Below are 22144 nucleotides of genomic sequence, written 5' to 3'. Positions count from 1 at the left end.
CTGTCCAGAGACCCTTGTCTTTGCAGGATAGGGCATCCACATCACTGTGGTATCACCCAGCTATGTATTCCATTTTAAAAGAAAAGGTTTGTAGTCCAAGGAACCATCGGGTTACTCTCCCTTTCTTCAGGTACATCAATTTTAAAGATGCATGATCAGTCACCTATGTAATTTCACAGGCCAGTAAATAATATTTGTTTGTACACTGCTCATTTAACTGCTAAACATCTTCCTACAATGGCACAGTTTTTGTGTTTCAACAATTTAGGGTGGATATCGGCCTATGGTCTATTGGCGACAGGCATGGGCACAAGTTCGTGAATACTGGGATGGCATCCAGTGCTTTACCTGTGCCCCCATCCATAGGGTTAGTGGTTGTGTCAGGAAGGGCAGCCGACGTAACACTTTGCCAAATCATGGATTGACCATACCGGTCAAGGCTCACTACCGGATCGGTCAAGGCGCGGGTTAACAATGACTGCCACTGGTGCTGTGCCCTCACAGGTACTGATGGAAACTATAAAATCCACTGTGGTAACCCCTGAGAAATGGGAAACAAGCTGAAAGAAGAAGTCGGTCTATGGCTTTTTCTCCCTGTCTTTCACCTGCAACAGTATTGCCTCTAGATCTGACTCTGATGCACCCTCTGCAAGGTGAAGAGCTGCTGGAAGACGGGTGCAGACAAAACTGATGCTTCGCGGAGTGTGTCTCTTAGTGTCTTGAAGGCTGTTTTCACTTCTTTGGTCCATTTTACCTTGTGTGGTTTTCTGTTTTGGGTAAGATCATGCAATGGGGCAGCATAACGTAGGATAAACTTACCGCATTAACCCCAAGAATATTTTTGCCTTTCTCTTGGCGACAGGTCTCGGGCAGCAGGAAATACTCTCCACTTTCTTTCGCTGTGGCCCCTTACACTTCCTTGCCTGACACGTCACAGGTGTTTTGCCTCCTTCAGTCTCAGCTGGCACTTTGTGACTCTTCAATAACTCACATCTCTACTATTTTCCTTACCTCTTCTCAGACTGTGTCTCATTAAGCTTCAGGGACTCTCTACGGTCTCTGTTGAACAATTGGGTGCCATCACCATTTTGGAGAAGTGGTTTCTCTTGCTGGTGGTCGCCATGATGAAGTTCTCACCTGAGGATTTGCCCTGTGGCCTTTTTAATGCTGGAAAGCTGTCAGCCTTAATTGCCTTAGGTTCATGCAGGTTCCTTGAGTTTCTCCAGGTAGGTAAAGATGCTTCCCCACTCAGAAGGTGGCCATATCTCCCGGGCAAGGTTCCTTCAAATGCTACCTGGAACAACTCCAAGTCACCTTTTCCCATTGGCTTGGTCGGGACTTCTCTGGGGCTGTTTCCTCGTCCCTTGTTGATCGTTATTTGCCAGCATACATTCTATTCTTTATCGCTGCTGTAGTTCTCAGTAGGGCGTTTCAACAGATGCACTTTATGTGTAGAGTTTATGCCTGCCACTACTGTTTGCCACCCCAAACATCACCAAGATATTAGTTAACACCTCAAGAACATCCTTTAGTGTTTCAGACCCCAAGCTTTTTAGCCCTAAACCTTATATTACCATCTTAGGAATCAAACCAAGCAATGGGAAGCAGAATCTCTCAAACTGATTCAGTATCGTTTGAGCCCACGTCAGCTGACTGCTGTGCATCAAGCTGCAGTGTAATCCTTCGGTGCAATAGCACTTGGTAAATAACATCTACCAAAAGAGCTCTTTTTACATTAACATTTAGTCATTTGGCAGATGCATTTATCCAAAGCGACTTACCAAGAGATTTAGCAATTAGTAGAAAAATTCGAGTGTTACCAACTGGCATCATGTAGCGCAAATAGTAATGACATCACAGTTGCAATATATTAACTAGTGGCAGTAACTGCATTTATATAGTGCTTTTATAGTCTACTGACCACTCAACGCGCTTTACAACGTATGCCTCACATTCACATCATCATCATACACTGATCATGGAGGCTGCCATGCAAAGCGCCAACCTGTTCATCAAGAGCAGTTAGGGGTTCAGTGACTTGCTCAAGGACACTTTGACAAGCTCCCTGGAGGAGCTGGGGATCGAACTAGCGACCCTCCAATTACTACACAACCCGCTCTAGCTCCTGAGCCATGCCACCCCCCCAGTAATCATATCATAGTTGTACTATATTAACTAGTAGCAGTAATCATATCATAGCCAAGAGTGCATGTGAAATAAGAGTGTTGGGTGTAGGTGTGCTTCAACAGGCTAATACTGTTTTAAGAAGTGTGCCAAAACACCTTCCATTAGGAAATGACAACCCCAGTACAGTCAGTCAGTGCAGTGTCAGACCTATTTTGCAATCACTCTTTTGCACTTCTCTCTAGCTCTCTCACACTTCTGCTGTTTTTCTGCAAAATCTCACTCCTTAAGGGATTAAAGAGCGAGACTTCCATTCCAGGATAAAAATGGATTGATATCTATATAATTCTGTGATTGATATCGTGGCTCAGGCTCTTTAGACTCCTCCATTGGTGTTTCTAGGATTTGAGGACATTTTGGGCTTAGTCTGGACCTCTGTAGTGGGGTCTGGGGGATTGTCCCCTGTAAAAAAAAATTCCTTTGATATACAAGCTCTATTTTAATGCTTTTTATGCACTCTGGCACCTTATTTATATTCAATGTACATGTCTTAATCAGTGAAAATTTTAAATGTGTACCTCAAAAAACTGTTGTTTATGTTCCAGATTAATTACGAATTATGTTAAAAATATTAGCAGCTGTTAGTAATTAGTATTAGTATTGACTATAAGCAGAATGCTTTACAATTGATATCATTAAACATTTATTGATATGCTACAGTATCCGACTAGAAAAAAACCGTTAAATATATTTATGTTAACATTAGTTTATTGGAATATAAAACATTTTCACACACACAATTTTCGGGATACAGTTCACACAGTGTAGTGCTGCACTGTTCACCTCTCCATCATCTGCTGCTGTCTCTCGCTTCCCTCTCTCCATCATCTGCTGCTGTCTCTCGCTTCTCTCTCTCCATCATCTGCTGCTGTCTCTCTTTCTTCTCTCGCTCCATCATCTGCTGCAGGCTGTCTGTCTTCTCTCTCTCCATCATCTGCTGCTCTCTTCTCTATCATCTGCTGCTGTCTCTCTCTCCTCTCTCGCCATCATCTGCTGCTCTCTCTCCATCATCTGCTGCTGTCTGTGTCTGTCTCTCTTTGCTACCCTCTGCAAAACCATGACATCAGCTTAAATGAAACTCATAAGATAGCCTACCTAATGCAACATATAGGCCTACCCCATATTTTGAACACAATGGTTGCCTTTATCATAGTACCAAGTACTGTATTTTACTGAAATGTGATGGGTTTCATTTGACTACAATACAGCCAACCCATTATTAACCTTTTTTTTTAATTTACTGTTAAAAGCACAACATACTTTTAATGTTTGTCAATTTAAAACACGTAATTATATTACACAATCTACCTGTAGAAGTATCAACGCAATACTCCCAAACAATGGCTTAATTTACGGGGGGGGGGGTCGTTTTTTTTTTTTTTACTGTTTTGTTTTTTAGCTTTAAATCAATACGATTGTTAACTTTTGTTTTTGCCTATAGTAAAATGAATGAGTTATGGCTGTTTTAGTTCGTTTTATGGTGATTTATTTACGAGAAGGACAATAAAAGTACGCTGTGGGGATCAGAGTATGGCCCGCTAGCTAATCAACGGCACTTACCTACGATTGTGATGAAGAGAACTTCTCTTCATCATGATTTGTTTCTTCATCATGATTGTAGGTGCCGAATCCGATTCATATCATAAATCGACAGGACATTTCAAACATTACTGAAAAGTTACTACATAGACTAAATTCTTACCCTTCCTTCTCTTTGGGAAAAATCCAAAAAAGATTAATTTGCTTTTATTTTTCCTCTACGCTTTGCCATTTCTCCTCCACTTGCCTCTTCCGGCTGAAAGCTTGAGTCGCCGACAGATGACGCGTATGACGTCACTCTGCGCCGACCGTTACGTTTTTTTTTGGTCGAACTTCACATAGGCGTACATTTAAAAATTATATTCGGGGCTATACTTAAAACGTTTGGGGCTTAAGCCTGGAAAAAATGACCTGGCGAAGTTGATGAACTCCTCTCACAATCTCCTGAGATATATGCCAAAAAAAGAGCACATTTAATGAACATTTGGCGAGTGCATTTGCCCCAAAGGGCTACGTTGCAGCTTGGTGTGCAGCAGTCGGCCGATGGTAGGTTGTGCGATACTCAATCAATTTAAGATTCTGCTATCTATTACTCGGTTTAACTGCAAACAATCGGAGGTTTTAGGTTAGAAAATGCTGGAGATTTTTTCCCCCTCTTTTTTAAAGCCAGCTGGCTTGTTTAGTGAATCAGGTGCAGGTGAGTCACCTTGAGGTCTGCCAGAGTAAAGCAAACAAAATCTCCCCTGCCTTGGCGTGGGCGGGGGTCTCTGTTCTTCCACCAGGGTACCACACCTTCCAAATATCAATCCCAACCCATATTTCAGTACACTTAAAATGATGAAAATATATCACCTGATTCGAGAGGTACAACTTTTTCTTTGCCTAGTTGAGTCTGTCTGAGTGAACTTGAAAATTGCTTAAGGTCATCTTAGGTTAAGAATCGGCTCCATGGGGGAGAAGTTTTGTGGGGGGAAAATGCTTTTTAAGTTTTCTGGAGAAGGAGGAGGAAGATTGATATTGTCTGTTAAATGTACTGAGGCCCAAAGCCAGGTCCTGGGTAACAGTGCCATCTACTGAGCACTTCCTGGAATGGCTAAATACAGTAACTCCACAGGAGGTTGCCTCTCCTGTGCTTTACCGTGTTCACAAGAGGATTGAAGGCCAGTATAAGATGGAAGCAGTTCTTCCCCAGAAGGAAAAAAAAAGGTTTGCCTGTGATTCTCCAGGGGATTGCTTGGTATGTAAGTAAATCAAAATAGGAGTTGGTTCGTTCAGATGCGAGACCATTTATGTGAATTACAGCAAGGGAAAAGTGAGCTACCGTATCCTAAACGATGAGATACTTTTTTTATACAACATCACAATCTACATCATCGTTCGCTGGGTATTTACATTTTACAGGGCGGGTCAATTAAGGTCACAGTGTGTATTTGGGCAGTAAACCAATCAATCTTGATTGGTCTATACAGACCTAGAAATTGACCATAGATACAGTTCACCATCTCCAAAACCTGAGTTGTGAACAAGTAAGCCTTGAAACCGCTGACCTCAAATCAGATCAAGGCTTTAACGATGAATTAAAATCTTAGAAAAAATATAATCTTAAACTTAAAAGCCCTCGTTCAAACTGCTTGAAAAGAGTGACGATTTTTTTAAAAAGGGTCTTAATAATGAATTGATATGTTAGCTTTGCACAGTTCACAGATAAAGCTGTGTCACTATTGATGCCATTAGTCAATTGGGTATAAGGTTCATATACATTTTCACCATGTTTAGGATTTTGAAATTTTGGGAAAAAAAAGGGGTGTTTAGTTAAAGCTGATGACATACTTAATGATTCATCCATCGATCAAGCATCGTTCACTGTGCCACATAATGTACAGGGAGCCGTTTAATAGCTTGATTCAATATCAGATGCACGGGAGCATGAAGGCACACATGGACTCTGACATCATTCGAGTCTGTAGCAGTTTGTCACACGATAAGATGGCAAAGATTTATTCAGCAACATCCTGCTTGATATTCACAGTGAATGACAACCGTCAATGGGGCCAACTGCTCACAATGTTAATTTCTGACACATCCTTGTGAATGTCACCCCAAATCTGTTGATATTGCAGTTGCCAGCAAAACTGTGCCACATCTGACTTTGGCATAGATGGTTGTTAAAGCACGGCTGAGGACACAAATAAACTGTCTCAATAGTTTTGCCGTCTTTTTAAAAAAGTCAACAAGAAAAAATATCAGGCATGCAACTGCAGGTTTTGAGTCTATATTACTCCAGCCACCGAAAGACAGAGGCAGGAGTATCCACTCTTGTGCTTGTGTGCTGTACGGACGTTGTACAAAATGACAGTAGTTCACACTGTTAAACTGTACAGTGTGTACAGTTATCAACTCACATTGTTGTTCCCAATGCAACGTTGTTATCCACTCACGTTGCAACCATACAGTAATGTCGTGAAGGAGCACAAAATTATCAGACCAGTGCTAGCTTGTGGTCATGCTACTGATGGATGGCTACATGTATCTTCTCACCATGGTGGTGGAGCACAGCCAGTGATTTCTCTAGGGAGATCTATGGTGCAGGAAACTCGGATGAGTCCAGGCCCAAGCAGTGCTTTGGTCCGACAGGTGTCAACCTTAATTAGTTCTGGCCAGTCAGTGTGATGGCATCTCTACTAGTAATGAACCAGTGCCAGAACTGACAGATAGAGGTTGCTCTTTATGTCTGGATATCTTCCCTCCTGTGCAGGGCTCATATAGAGTATATCACTGATCGCAGGCATATCTTTCTGCTGTGGGAAGTACTACGGAACGAGAGGAGAGAGGTGTGATTCATGTCAGGCCAAGGCCGAAGGAAGCGTGTCGTGACAGAGGAACTGTGAGTGGGCTGAAATAAAAGGGGCTGGATGAGATTGTACGAGTGTGTGTGTGTGTGTGTGTGTGTGCGCGCGCATCTGTGTCTGTGTGCTTATGCATGCTTGTGAGTCGTTTTTGCAAATCAAACAAATGTTTTTGTTTTTGTCATTTGCAATCGCTTCAGCCAACCCACTTAGCTCCCCTTTTCTTGTGATAAGCCAATCATCATTCTGTCCATACTCGACTTGCTTTCCTTTGTTGCTCCCTAGTGGTGGAGTGACCTCTCCTTTTCTCAGGCACAGCGGACTGTGCTCCATTGTGGACTCGAAACTCATCGCCTGAAGAAATACCTCTCCTCACCTTTCCTGTGTCTGCCCTGTTCTTGTCACTCTTATTTGCCTGACATCCTTTCTCGGCTCTTATTTCCATTTGGACCTCTTCCCCTAGGTCTTTTCCCAGCACCTTTCCCCTCATGATTATCCTCACTTCCAAAGGAATGAGAGGGTCAGGGCTCCGATTCAATCTCTCTGTCCGACGGCTTGATTCCAGTGCCTCAAAATAACATTGTCAACTAAATATCTAAAATGTAAATAGAAATGTTTCAAGGCTGCAATGTGAACCAAATGTTACAGTCACACTCGAGCCACGACAAAAGCTGCTTGACTTGTGATGTACGTGTAACTCGCTTGTGCAAGATCTCCATCTTGTGGAAAGACTCACAAAGTGGTCTTTAAAAGAAGGATTCAAACATATTTGTCCATTTTTGCTCTATTGTTGATACTAGATTTAGAGGGGTTTTTTGTTTTTGTTTTTTTTGCACCATGAAGGGTTCTGAAACACAGAATATACAAGCTAACAAAAATGTGCATTTGGAAACGTTCATTTACCTGCCTTTCCTAATTTTGGTATTGATGGAGACAATACTGGGGGGAAATATCCTGAATCTCAATGCATGACTATGACTAAGGGTTTTTCATACCTCAATAGTCTTTTCTATATACTATCATACATTGTTTTAACATACTATTGCAATATATTATATTATATATTCTGTTGTATCAGGTTTTACACACGAGCTTCACAAGAAGGAATGATACAATGTTTTCCAAGCTATCCTTTAAACAAAATATTCATGAGAAAAGACAAGGCTAGCAGGCCACTCAACACGAGTGACATCATGTCAGATGAGCTGGCAGGAACGCCAGAACACGGGGCTCTGATGGAAAGTGAGAGAACTGGGTCATTGTTGCGAAGCACTGTCACTCAGAGTCACAGGTGCCAAACTGGTACATAACCTGAGATGACCTGCTATGTCTTGATTGGCGAAGGAGCGTTAGATTCGTGGCAGACATTTCCCAACCGGGCCGTTTCTGGCCTACATGTTGTGGCGCATGTGGCGCCGCGTCAGGTTTGGATTGTGGCTAGGAGTATGCGCCACTGCAGCTAGGATCCGTTTTTGGTTGTATGGGCAGTGGGAGTAGTGAAGGTATTCCAGTCATGTGGCAGACAGTGATGCGACATGAATTATTCCTTGACATTTCTTTTCATCACTGCACAACACTTGGCATTTATTTCAACAGGACAAGGAATGGGTTTGTTTTCGATTACACTCATTCATTTTTTATTGTCGTCTTAAAAATGCCATTGATTGTAAACACAGGGTGACTTATCATCTTGTCAGCCGTGACACATTGTAAGTCAACCCACAATTCACTCAACTTTACTAACTTCGAGACTTCTCACCCTTTTTTTATTTACAAAAACATGATCAACAGCCTTATATAACTGATCATATGCATGGGGCAAAACTCATCTGACAGGCGCTTGCAGGTTAAAAAGAAATGACATAGCAGGTACTGAATAACTTAGCAGGTACTGAATAACATAGCAGGTACTGAATGACACAGCAGGTACTGGATTTGTGAGGATAAAAGAGGAAATCAGCGGCTGCCAGACACTGCACTGCGGGCGGCACGGTGGCCCAGTGGTTAGCACTGTTGCCTCACAGCAAGAAGGTCCTGGGTTCGAACCCCAGGCCGTCCCGGGTCCTTTCTGTGTGGAATTTGCATGTTCTCCCCGTGTCTGTGTGGGTTTCCTCCGGGCGCTCCGGTTTCCTCCCACCATCAAAAAGACATGCATGTTAGGGTTAATACTCCTGTCTGATCCCCTGACCAAGGCAATGGAAAGAAGAACCGGAGTTGGTCCCCGGGCGCTGCACGTGTGGCAGCCCACTGCTCCTATCTACACAGCTAGGATGAGTTAAATGCAGAGAATTAATTGTATGTATGTACAATGACAAATATTCTATTCTATTCTATTTAGTTCGGCACCATGAAAAGAAGGTAAAAAGGGAGAAGAGCAGTTTCACCTGTGTTATGTTACCTGTGTCTTTTATCTGCTTATCTTTCTTTCCGTCAATCCATTTATCTTTTTTTTTTCTTTCCTCATCATTGCCTCCTTGCTTACTTACCTTCAGGCCTATCTTGATTGTTACATGCATATAGTTTGCATAGAAGTGTCTGTATCAGACAAAATCTAAAAGTGACTGATGACTGATGTCAATAATTCCTCCATAGCTACCCTTTGAACCAGAGATCTGGAACAATAGAGCTTACAGTTTATTAAATGTAATTTTGAGGACATCATATGAATGTTCTCCAGTGGTCCATCCTTGTTCTTATAAAGCTGTAGGTGAACGTATTGGATATGCATGAAATTAAGAAAGTATGTTTGAGATGGAGTCCTCTATAGATGTACTTTATTAATCCCTGTGGGGAAATTCATCCTCTGCGTTTAACCTGTTTCAACACACAAACATACCGGAAGCAATGGGCAACCGCTGTGCAGCACCCAGGGACCAACTCCAGCTCTTCTTTCCATTGCCTTGCTCAGGGGCACAGACAGGAGTATTAACCCTAACATGCATGTCTTTTTGATGGTGGGAGGAAACCGGAGCGCCCGGAGGGAACCCAAGCAGACACAGGGAGAACAAGCCAACTCCACACAGAAAGCACTTGGGACGGCCTGGGGTTCGAACCCAGGACCTTCTTGCTGTGAGGCAACAGTGCTAACCACTGGGCCACCATGCTGCCCCAACTATGACTTGTAATTCATAATCAAAGTCGATTTCATTGATATTCAACTGTGGTACTTTAAAAGTACTAATTCAAGGTCCTTCAGCAAGTGTGCTGTATGAGTGAGAGACGGGCCAGACCTCAGTCTTGGGTCTTTAAAAGCCCTCTATCGGTCTGACACACATAGAAACAGGCAATTTCATACTGATGGGATCAGATTATGGCCAATGTGGTGAAAGAGCATGTGCTATTTTCACATTTACTGGTTTAGAAGACTTTTGTTGTTTGCACATTTTAACAGATTATTGTCATAATCTTATTTTGATCTCTTGAGATACCTTATTACCTCGACAACCCCGCCCAACCATGGTTTGCAGGAATTCCCTTTTCACTAAATCCAGTATTAAGGAAACTAAATAGTTTCACTGTTTTGACCGCCATGAAACCTTTTAAGAGCCTGATAAAAATCAGCACACAAAGTATTAGTCTTTGCCGATCAGATCATGAGAAATAAGCAATCCTAGTGCTTAATGGATTCTAACAAAAAGAGGGCCTTTGTGCTTTGATGAACTCGGTGCTAAAGCATTAAGGGCACGTTAACATGTGTTTCTGTTAGATATTTAACTTTAAATCAGTTTCTATTTTCTTTGTGATTCTTTGTTATAGACTGCACCTGGGAGTGTCTCATTCTTTTTAATTGCATTGCTCAATTTAATATGTGTGGCTCTTATAAAAGGCTTTTTCTCATAGTTGATCAACAGTCATTTGCATATTAAGATCCATTTCTTTGCTCCATTTTTCACTCCCCACATTTATCTCATTAAATTTTACTCTTTATAATAATTTTTCCAGGCGGCACGGTGAAGCAGTGGTTAGCACGGTCGCCTCACAGCAAGAAGGTCTTGGGTTCGAGCCCCAGGGTAGTCCAACCTTGGGGGTCGTCCCGGGTCGTCCTCTGTGTGGAGTTTGCATGTTCTCCCCCTGTCTGCATGGGTTTCCTCCGGGGGCTCCGGTTTCCTCCCACAGTCCAAAGACATGTAGGTCAGGTGAATCGGCCGTACTAAATTGTCCCTAGGTATGAATGGGTGTGTGTGTGTGTGTGTGTGTGTGTGTGTGTGTGTATTGGCCCTGTGATGGCCTGGCGGCCTGTCCAGGGTGTCTCCCCACCTGCTGCCCAATGACTGCTGGAATAGGCTCCAGCAACCCTGAGAGCAGGATAAGCAGTTCAGATAATGGATGGATGGATGGATAAATAATATTTCTTCTGAAAGTAATTTGCAGTCTGGTTATCTCTATTGGCTGGTGATTCGAATCGCAATTTTGGATTTCAGACACGGTTTTCATTTTGAGCAGTTGCAAAATTGTACTGAAAAAAAAAGGATTGTTTGATGAGAAACACAAGAGGGCAGTGGAGCCCCTAAAAAGATCTCTATTGACAACCTGGTAGCGACATTAATCAATGATTCCCAAAGTGTGGGCCGCGGTCCCCTGGTGGGCCATGGCGGTACTGCAGGTGGGCTGCCAGAGGTCATTTAAAACAAATATTTAATTTTCAACTTTTTAATTAAGTTTGAAATTTCCATAAAATATTTATGAGTAACAATATGTATTTAAACATAGAATTGTACGCACATAATTGTTCTGTTTAGGAAATAAAAATATAAAGGGAAATACTTCATCTTAGTCTCGTGTGTTGATCACCAGAGTTGGGATTAAAGGGATTTTTAGATTTCAAATTGGGCTGTGGCATTCTTAAATTTGGGAATGGCTACTTTTTAGAAACTTGCTGTCGTGAACAGATTTCCTTTTTCACCAGCAACGAAACAAAAACAAAACCCAAACATATCAGAAGATAGTAAAACTGCTATTTGCCGGCAGCCAAACCAACATGTACCTTGGCTCTGCCTAATGACGGGAGCTAAGCAGGTGTGGGCTTGGCTAGTACTTGGATGGGAGACCACCAGGTAAAATGAGTTGCTGCTGGAAGTGGTGTTGGTGGGCCACTAGGGGGCAGTCTTCTCTCTGATCCTTATAAAACCAACAAATATCAAATCCCAATAACCCCAGTGCAGTGACGGGGACACTGTGCTGTAGGAGATGCCGTCTTTCAGATGAGACGTTAAACTGAGGTCCTAACTCATATGGCCATTAAAAATCCCATGGCGCTTATCGCAAAGAGTAGGGGGTCCCCCGGTGTCCCGGCAAAATTTCCAACCTGGCTCTCTCCATCTGGCTACCCAATTGTTCCTCTATGTAACTGGCTCAATGATTCCTCCCTCTCCACCTCAAACTGATGAGCGTTCTGGTGCAAAATCGCTGCCGTGCATCATCCAGGTGGGTGCTACACACTGGTGGTGGTTGAAGTGAGTTGCCCCCTTCAATCTGAAGTGCTATGGGTGTCTAGAAAAGCGCTATATAAATGTAATGATGATGATGATTATTATTATTATTTGGAGGGGTTTCCTGTTTAGAAGAAAATCGACATCCACCTTTTTTCCATGTCATACCTGTGCAACATGACCAACTGTGGTGATATACCTCACTACTACTACTACTTTCGGCTGCTCCCGTTAGGGGTCGCCACAGCGGATCATCCGCGGTGATATACCTCACTGAAACCCCAAATTAGCTCATTTACCCAATTTCAGGAACATCATGCTAAATGACTTCACTGAAAATGACACACAACAGACCACACAAACATATACAAACAAAACACACAAACACAGACTTAAATGCTACCAGATAAGAGAGAAATTGATATAATAATCTCTTGATGCTACTCATCTGTTTATTGTCACACACAGAACAATCTATTTGCTTTTGTTATAAGTATCTACAGCATGCATTTAACATTTATGCAAACACAAAAGCATGTCAAATACATCAAATGTTGAATTTGGCCTGGAGGTATTGTGGAGTATATAGTAGAATATATGTATATTGACATTCCTAAGCTAGTCAATGCTGCTGTCAGTTTGGCTAATGAATTCATAGAGCCAGAGATTTGCACCATAGCCAATGAAGCTTAACACATGTAGTGGCATACTATCGGTTGTTTCCTTGATCAGATGTTTTGCAATTTTCAGATAAATGTCTCAAGAGGGTATTCTTTTGAACATGTCTAAAATCTATAATTGTACAATATATTAAAAGCTTACCAAAAGTACCGAAAGCAGCATTTAGGGGAGGCATAGGCCTCATCTTCAACCTGATTGTAATTTATTTTCTTGTCTCTCTCGTTCTTAAGAGAGGGATTTTGGATATCCTGCTTTGTCAATCTCTACAGGATTTCTCCTGCCTGTGGAATAGTATTGCTATTTATTAATCGTATTCCTACTTCCTATTTGTCTTGTGTGGTTTCTACAGTAAATGGCTTGCTCAGTCACAGTTCTTATCACAGGATACTAAGATAAGCCAAAACATTACATCCAACCACACTGCACCAGGGGTGTGCACAGGCCTGCTGAGGGGCATGGGCTATTGGCAACCCCCACCCCACCACACACACACACACACACACACAAATCTCCCACCAAACACTCCACCCCCATCCAACCCTTCCACAACACACTTTATCTAGGACCAAAACTGCCCTCTCCTTCACTGCCTCTTACATAATAATTTGCCTTTGCTATGGTCCCTAAAGGGCTGCAGCAGACTCATAATGGGGGATTTTTATAACTGGAGCAATATAGGACCATATCTGTGATCCTTAGGGCAAGAGTGCTGATCAGTCTACTAGTAAAGTTATGGTGATGGCAATTTAGTCATGTGACCTGAACCTTGATTATATATAAACACTTTTATTACTAATAATTGTCTTGGGAGAGAGCTCCCTCCGCTGTTGCTCTCCCTAAGGTTTCTTCCTATTTGTATTCCCTGTTAAAGGGTTCTTTTAGGGAGTTCCTTATCCAATGCGAGGGTCTAAGGACAGGATGTTGTGTTGCTGTAAAGCCCCTTGAGACAAATTTGTAATTTGTGATATTGGACTATACAAATAAAATTGACTTGATTCAATTTTGTGCACCCCCTAAGTCCCTTTCCAATTTCATTAGTTACTTCACATCTAAAAACTGAATGAGTAACTGACTCAAAATAAATGAATAAATGAGTCAATAAAATTATTAAAAGTAATCTTTTTTACTCTTGTTCGACGGCATGCTTCTAGGGTGATGTCAACATTGATATTGGTTTTCAGTGGAATTGAAAGCACAGGATTATGTTAAGTGATCTTATAACTAAGGACATTTTAACAGGAAGTCACTACTAGATTTCCCAAATATTTGCATAAGGCAGCTGACTTCTTAGAGAATGGCTCCTGGAAATGTCAGGCCAAAGAATGGTTCCTTATAATTATGTTTCTTTCCATTCATGTCTTCAGGAATTATGTTAGTATAGTTTAAAATTGGTTTAATTAATCCCAATTTGCTCAGTACTCCTGTGTTTGCCCTGTTTTTGACAGATTACAGGGACAGTGAGGCTTTTACATCTGATGATGTCCTTTGGTGCTGTGCCAAGTCATGATGCAGGTGAATACTTGATGGGGATGGTAGGAGGGTGATACTGGTTTCAGGCACATTAATCCACACTCACTGTAAAGCATTAACCTTGGCAGACCTCTAGCTTCGCACTCTCTGCTACACAGACATACTGCTTTTGTTTCCCAGGAATCCATCCATCCATCCATCTATCTGTCTGTCTCTCTGTCTATCTGTCTTTAGAAAGTCTACTACTACTTTTGGCTGCTCCCATTAGGGGTCGCCACAGTGGATCATCTGTTTCCATCTCTTCCTGTCCTCTGCATTGTCCTCTGTCAAGCCAGCCACCTGCATGTCCTCCCTCACCACATCGATAAACCTCCTCATTGGCCTTCCTCTTTTCCTCTTGTCTGGCAGCTCCATATTCTGCATCCTTCTCCCAATTTACCCAGCATCTCTCCTCCACACATGTCCAGGCCATCTCAATCTTGCCTCTCTTGCTTTGTTTCCAAATTGTCCAACCTGAGCTGTTCCTCAAATGTACTCGTTCCTAATCCTGTCCTTCGTCACTCCCAATGGAAACTTGAGCATCTTCAACTCTGCCACCTCCAGCTCCACCTCCTGTCTTTTCGTCAGTGCCACTGTCTCCAAACCATACAACATAGCTGGTCTCACTACCATCTTGTAAATCCTCCCTTTAAGTCTTGCTGGTACCCTTTTATCGCAAATCACTCCTGACACTCCTCTGCATGTCTGTGAATGTTCTCATTCATCCAGGTCATGGTTATCCAAAGGAGTTGAATCAAGTGCAACTGGACTTGGTATATATCCGTGAAGACGTTTCGCCTCTCATCCAACAGACACTCCTCTCCACCCACTCCACCCTGCCTGCACTATCTTCTTTACCTCTCTTCTGCACTCCCCGTTTCTTTGAACAGTTGACCCCAAGTATTTAAACTCATACAACTTCATCCCCTCTACTCCTTGCATCCTCACCATTCCACTGTCCTCCCTCTCATTCACGCATATTCTGTCTTGCTCCTATTGACTTTCATTCCTCTTCTCTCCAGTGCATACCTCCACCTCTCCAGGCTCTCCTCAACCTGCGCACTACTCTCACTACAGATCACAATGTCATCCGCGAACATTATAGTCCACGGAGACTCCTGCCTGATCTCGTCCGTCAACCTGTGCATCACCTTTGCAAATGTAACGTGCACAGATAAATAGACTCGCTAGCCCTTGGCTAATGGGTCGGACCCTGTAGTCAACTGGTTAACATTGTCGCCCGTGGTGTGGGAGATCCGGATTCGCATCCTAGCTGCGACGGCGATCTTTAGAAAGCATTATTTTTCAGTGTATCATTTCGTGTTTTGCTGTGTTGCAAAATCAAATTGGATCAAAATGAGGTTTTTTTTCTACTGCTATACAAGTAGTTCTCTATTATGTCAAAATGAAATAAAGTACGTAGATGTGTACATAATCTTATTAGAAATAAAAACATGAAATTACTTAATTCACAAGTATTCACAATGTTTTTAACAATGAAGGAGTTTTTTAAGGAGTGTTTACATTTTATTTTGCATTTATCTCGGGCGAGGCACATAAGGGACTGACTATCTAATTTTTCCATTTGATTAATTGTAGAGTTTGTACGCGCCACATGAATAATAGCTAAGCTATAGTAAAGTCGTAGGCTCAAAACAAATGAAAAATGAAAACATATTTGGAAATGATCTTCATGACATCATCGGAGATACAGAATATGTATTTTGGGATGTTTACGTTTAAACTTCTTTTTGTCGGCCCCTTCCATGTTTTGTTTGCATTATTTACGCTTTTCATTTTTACTGGTGAAGAAGTGTATGGAGATGCTAGTTCCCATAGTGAAAGTGAAAACCTACGCCCTATAGTGGTTGTGTTTGTACCGGAGAAGAAATCTTCATTCATTTCTCCATTGACCACCATTTCAAAAACTTATGACAAATTCATAACAGCTAAGTTATTAAGATCGTAGTTTGTTTATTTATTTATTTTGGACGAACGCAACAATAAAATATAAAATTTTAGAAAAAAAAACAACAACTGATCAATAATTTTCAGTTTTTGCAAAACATTAAAACTTCCATTCATCCATCCACCATCCAAGCCGCTTTTCCGAATTTGGGTCACAAGACGCTGGAGCCTATCCCAGCAGTCATTGAGCGGCAGGCGGGAAGACACCCTGGACAGGCCGCCACATTAAAACTTAATATTTAATTTTTCAAATGGGCTATAGATACAGCCACTCTGCTTCATACCAGGCTGCCTGCGCCGTTAAGATGGATGCACCTTTTACGGCTCTCCCAAAGTAGAAAATGAGTGACAGTATTGGACTATATGAATAAGGTGGGTTTGGAAACCACCACGAATTCTTGATATGCAGCTCCAGCGATGAGCTAGCAGGCTAATTGCTGTTGTTAATTACAGCTAAGCGACATGTTATAGTTTTTTTTTACTACCACCCTCACATAACTTATTGTAAAAAGGTTAATCAGTAAAGTTAGGTTTAAAGAACATATTAGTTCCGTCGCTGTTTTAACATTGCAATGTAGCCCATATATATACTATATATATGTGTGTGTGTGTGTGTGTGTGTGTGTGTGTGTGTGTGTGTTTGTTCCTTTCAAGCCATTTCTAGTTGAAGAAGAAATATGACCACCAGGGGGCGACAATATCACATACCCTATTCATTCCCCCTTTAGAAATTTAACTTACGAAATAATACTCAACACGGGAATCTGCTGGATGATTAAGCAATACTATGGGGTTATTTCACTGCCGTTGATTATAAATGTTTCATCTTTGTTTCTGAGAAACGTTTTTTAGGATGTTTGGTTTGTCAAAAACTTCAGTACCCATGAGCCGATGCTCATGGAAGCCATTTCTGAGATGGGCCAAAAATAAGTCATTTCTGGAGTTTGCTAGAAGCAACAAAATCTGGACCTTATGATGTGATAAAAATTTGAGCTCTGTTGCCTAAAACCACAACACTTAGGTTGACACAAACCAAACACAGCCCAACACTGTCCTTACCTTCAGCAATGGTGGTGGCAGCATCGTGTTGTGGGTGCTTTTCAACTGGAGGAACAGGAAAGCTTGTGGCCATCAAGGGTATGATGGATGGAACTGAATACAGGCAATCCCTTGAGGAGAATCTGTTTCAGTCAGCAAGAAATCTGTGTTTCGGGAAAAAAAAGTAAACTTGTCAGCTGGACAATGATCCAAAGCACACAGCGGAAACCATAAAGAAATTGTTCATTAAAAGAAGGTTAGCGTTATGTGATGGCCTAGCCAAAGCCCTTAAGACTTAAATGCCATTGAAAATCTGTGGTATGACCTGAAAAATGTTGTCCATTGAAACACTGAATTTAAATTGGCAGAGTTGGAAACCAACTATGGATGGGGGAAGGAGTAAAAACTCCAAAATTAAATTAAAAATATATATTTTGCTTCATTAATATGTTGAATTTGTGTTAGTGGACAGAGAGGAAAAATGTAAATAGATTATAACATTTTCGTTGTTACAAGAACAAAATGAGAAAAAGCTAAGGGGTTGAATAATTTGACTATATCTCGCTATCTAGAAAAGCAAGATGGTCAAAACACCGGATATTCCCTAAATGGTTGTATATTCAATCTGCTGCCATCAGGCTTCTGGTTTATTTTATTTGCACAACACAAAGTACCAAACATTAAGGCAGTCAAATAAAAATGTAAAAACAGAATAAAAAAGTGAGGTAGCAATTAAACACTGATGCCATAGGTTTGAGAATTCTCAGCTGCCCTGCAGATCTCCATTTTGTCCAGAGCAATGGTTTTAATATTACTATTGAAATTTTAATTTCAAATAAGATGTAATGTTTGCAGTATTCATACAATGCAATGAAATTTAGGCCGTAGTGTTCCAGGCAGAACAACAGGGACCACCCCAAAAAAATCACACCCTGCCCCACGGGCGTCGGATCCTGGGGGGGCAGAGGGGACAAGTCCCCCTCAGTGTGGGGGGGGGGCCGAAAAAGTCCCCCCCCAGTAAACAAGAACATCCACTACTACACTACTAGATATATATATATATAACTTTGTTAAAAGAAACACTCAACGGTAGGGAAAGTGCTCAACAAATATATACATAATATTGGACATATACTCCCTGTTGTGCCAGCATTCATGTCATTCCCATCCCACAAGATGTAAAAGTATTAGTTATTAACGACAACAACCCCCCCTCTCCTCCCCATGTCTTTGGTACAGGCGGCGGCCTCTGAGACGTGACTGCAGTGACGTGGCAGTGGCACTCACAACTTTTCAAGGCAGCAACGATGGATCCTCCTGTATTCATCATCATTACATTACATCACATTACAGTCATTTAGTAGATGCTTTTATCCAAAGCAACTTACAATAAGTGCATCATTTAACATAGGAAATCAGGAGAACAACTACTAGTCATCAGAGATCATAAGTGCATCTTCGCTATAAACAAGCATCTAAGAGCAAAACCAGTGCTAAAGTAAAAGCGCAAGAAAGAGATTTTTTTTTTACATGAGTGAATACAATAAGTGCTAAGAGCAAGTAACAGGGTAGTAGTTCTTGAAGAGGTGAGTTTTCAACCTGCGCCGAAAGATGGGCAGTGACTCCACTGTCCTGACATCAGTGGGGAGTTCATTCCACCACTGTGGGGCCAGGACAGAACAGAGCCGCGACCGGGTCGATCGGCAGCAGGGGCCTCTGAGCGATGGGGCAACCAGGCGTCCTGAGGCAGCAGAGCGAAGTGGTCGGGCGGGGGTGTAGGGCTTGACCATGGCCTAGAGATAGGAAGGAGCTGTTCCTTTCACTGCCCTGTAGGCTAGCACCAGAGTCTTAAACTGGATGCGAGCAGCTACTGGGAGCCAGTGTAGGGACATGAGAAGGGGAGTTGTGTGGGAGAACTTAGGGTGGTTGAACACCAGACGAGCTGCAGCTTTCTGAACAAGCTCCAGAGGTGTGATGGCCGACGTCGGGGTGCCATCATCACTCACAGGTTTGTAAATGACCTCACAAACAAAGTGTACTTAACCATTTTTAAAAGATAAACGTGTCATTATGATGAAACCTGAGGTTGAAACATACGTATTTAATTAAGTAAATGTATTTTTGCTAACTCCTGTCAATGCTAGACAATGAGCGGGAAGGCTAACTTTAGCTAGCAGAGACATTGTGATAGTCACACACAAATACATTCTAAAGGTCCATCCATCCATCCATCGATTATCCAAACCACTTATCCTGCTGTCAGGGTTGCGGGGATGCTATAACGTTAATACGGAATGGGTTACATTAACCTTATTGTGAATACAATGTTTTATATAGATATATATAAAACATTGATATATACTACCCTGTTACTTGCTCATAGCACTTATTGTATTCACTCATTTTAAAAAAAATCTTTCTCGCGCTTTTACTTTAGCACTGGTTTTGCTCTTAGATGCTTGTTAAGAGAGAAGATGCACTTATGACCTCTGATGACTAGTAGTTCTCCTGATTTCCTACATTAAATGATGCACTTATTGGAAGTTGCTTTGGATGAAAGCCTCGGCTAAATGACTGCAATGTAATGTAATGTAATATAGCATTTGCGTTCATTTCAGAGTACTGTGTTTTGGTAGTTTGGTAACTTCATAATGTGCCACTAAGCTGTTGGGTAACTTTGCTAGCTAGTTAAGCTTAATATGAGAAATGAAAACATTGCATACAGTACAGCAACCTGACCTTACAAGGCTGTACAGCATTTACAGTATGCATTACAGGCAGGTTAAATGCGTATTTTGTTGCATATTGCTTTCTTGCACTGTTAAATGGTAAACTGACTGCATTTATGTAGAGCTTTTCTAGTCTACCGACCACTCAAAGCGCTTTACAGTGGCTGTCTCACATTCACCCATTCACACACTGATGGTGATGGCTGCCATGCAAGGTGCCAACCTGCTCATCAGAAGTAGTTAAGGGTTCAGCGTCTTGCTCAAGGACACTTCGACATGCTCTCCGCAGGAGCCGGGGATCGAACCAGCGACATTCCAATTACTAGACAACCCGCTCTACCTCCTGAGCCATGTCGCCACCGTTCTATACTCTCTTCCGGGGGAGGCCTTATCATATGGCCATGAAACATGCTTTTCTTTGCTGAAAACTTATAAAAGGGCAGTTTAAAACATTTTTTCTTTTTCTTTTTTATAATTCCAGGGGAGCATGCCCCCGGACCCCCCCCACAGGGTTTTGCCCCCCCCCCAATATATAACTCTCTCCTACGCCCTTCAGCCCCAGACCTTGACAACTCCTAGAAACGCCCCTGGTTGTAATGGAGGCAGAATGGTCCTGAACGTAACGCACGTCTCTTGTTTCGTTCCGGTCCTGGAAACGCGGACGCGTTAGGACCCTGAGGCGAGTGAGGCATTCCCTCTTCCTATGCCATTGATTTGACAGCTCCTCATGCAGTCTCACAGAAGACAGACGGGACGCGGAGAGCGAGAGAGAGAGAGAGGGAGAGGGAGAGAGAGAGGATGTGAAAAAGAAAGGGGACTTGCGGCTTGTGCGGCGGATTGGAAGTTTTGCTTTTCTTTTTTGTTTGTTTGTTTTTTTTCCACTTTTTTTGCTTGTGTTGCTCCGCTACGGTTTGACTGCACTGCCTCTCAAGCAAAGCTGTCTGTCATTCGCGACATTAGTAACCGGATGAAAACTCGAGTTTCCCACCGCTTGGAGCACTGCGTCCATCGCGTTAAGGTTTATTTGTATATTTATTTTGGGTTTTTTTTCGGCAGTTTGAGTGAGAAGAGTCTTCGTTTTACCTCTGTCAGCGAGAAGAGGGAGGAGGAGGAGGAAGGCACACGTGTATCCTCTCAATTCTGATCACCAACGCGTTGTCACACCGCGGTCTTAGTAAGCCTGTTTAAGTTGAGTGATTTGTGTTTTTTTGTTTTGTTTTGCACTTTTGAAAAGTTAAAACATGTCGCTGAGCAGAAGTATTGAATTTGAACATTTCGAGGAACGCGAAAAGACGCACCGGTCGTCTCGGGCCAACGGCGCCGGGTCCTGCTCCGGCTCCAGGGGTAACGGACTGACGCCCAGCCCGGCCCACAGCGCGCACTGCAGCTTCTACCGCGCGCGCACACTCCAGTCCCTCACCTCCGAGAAGAAAGCCAAAAAAGTGCGCTTCTATCGCAATGGAGACAAATACTTCAAGGGCTTGGTGTATGCCGTGTCCCCCGACCGTTTCAGGTCCCTGGATGCTTTGCTCATGGAGCTCACCCGATCCCTTTCGGACAACGTCAACCTCCCCCAAGGGGTGCGGACGCTGTACACGTCGGACGGAGGCAAAAAGATCGGCAGTCTGGAAGAGCTGGTCGAAGGTAACTAATTTATTTAAAACTCGTCGCCGTGTGAATTCGGGTCGCGGCGAGCTTCCCGGTGGGTCGATTGTAAACATCCCATTAGATTATTATCACCGGGTGGAATAGAGGTGACAACAGCTTGGGGAAAGTCTGCTGAAATGGACAAATACACACAGTCAAGTCTTCTGTAAGAGAACACGTTTCATCCAACAAAGTCGAGGTTCGTGAATATTGTGATGTACAGAGCTACTGTAGACTCATGGGGTTTCCCTTTATGCAGATGGCTTATTAAGGCTACCACAATAACCAACTGAAATGTTCAGAAGCTCCATGATAACCAATTCAAATATTCAGAAGCACAGAATAGCTTGCATACATATTGGGATACCTACTGAGGACTATTTGAGAATTAATTTACCTTGGTATCAAAGTGAGTACTGGAAGTCCTACAATAAAATGTCTTATCATTAGGGTCTTGATCACATAATTGAATATTAAGGTCCAAACACAATATCTCATGCGCAGTTTGGACTTCAGCTTTGACATCACGGTTTGACACTCTGCCATGCCTGAGCAGAAGTGTTCCAAGCAGGCA

At 42.4% G+C, this 22144-nt stretch overlaps 1 protein-coding gene across 2 annotated transcripts in view; it reads left to right on the top strand.

Moving 5' to 3' along the window:
* The first annotated feature begins 20686 nt into the window (after positions 1–20686).
* Positions 20687–22144, top strand: part of dclk2a (doublecortin-like kinase 2a) — a 59213-nt gene continuing 57755 nt past the window's right edge. For both annotated transcript variants that reach the window (XM_056280065.1, XM_056280064.1), the window contains exon 1: positions 20687–21567. In XM_056280065.1, the coding sequence (XP_056136040.1) occupies positions 21165–21567 (403 nt within the window). In that variant the 5' untranslated portion in view covers positions 20687–21164. The remainder of the gene's footprint in view (positions 21568–22144) is intronic.

Source organism: Lampris incognitus, chromosome 5 (assembly GCF_029633865.1).
Source record: "Lampris incognitus isolate fLamInc1 chromosome 5, fLamInc1.hap2, whole genome shotgun sequence".
NCBI classification, from domain to species: domain Eukaryota; kingdom Metazoa; phylum Chordata; class Actinopteri; order Lampriformes; family Lampridae; genus Lampris; species Lampris incognitus.
This window is presented reverse-complemented; position numbering and strand designations above follow the sequence as displayed.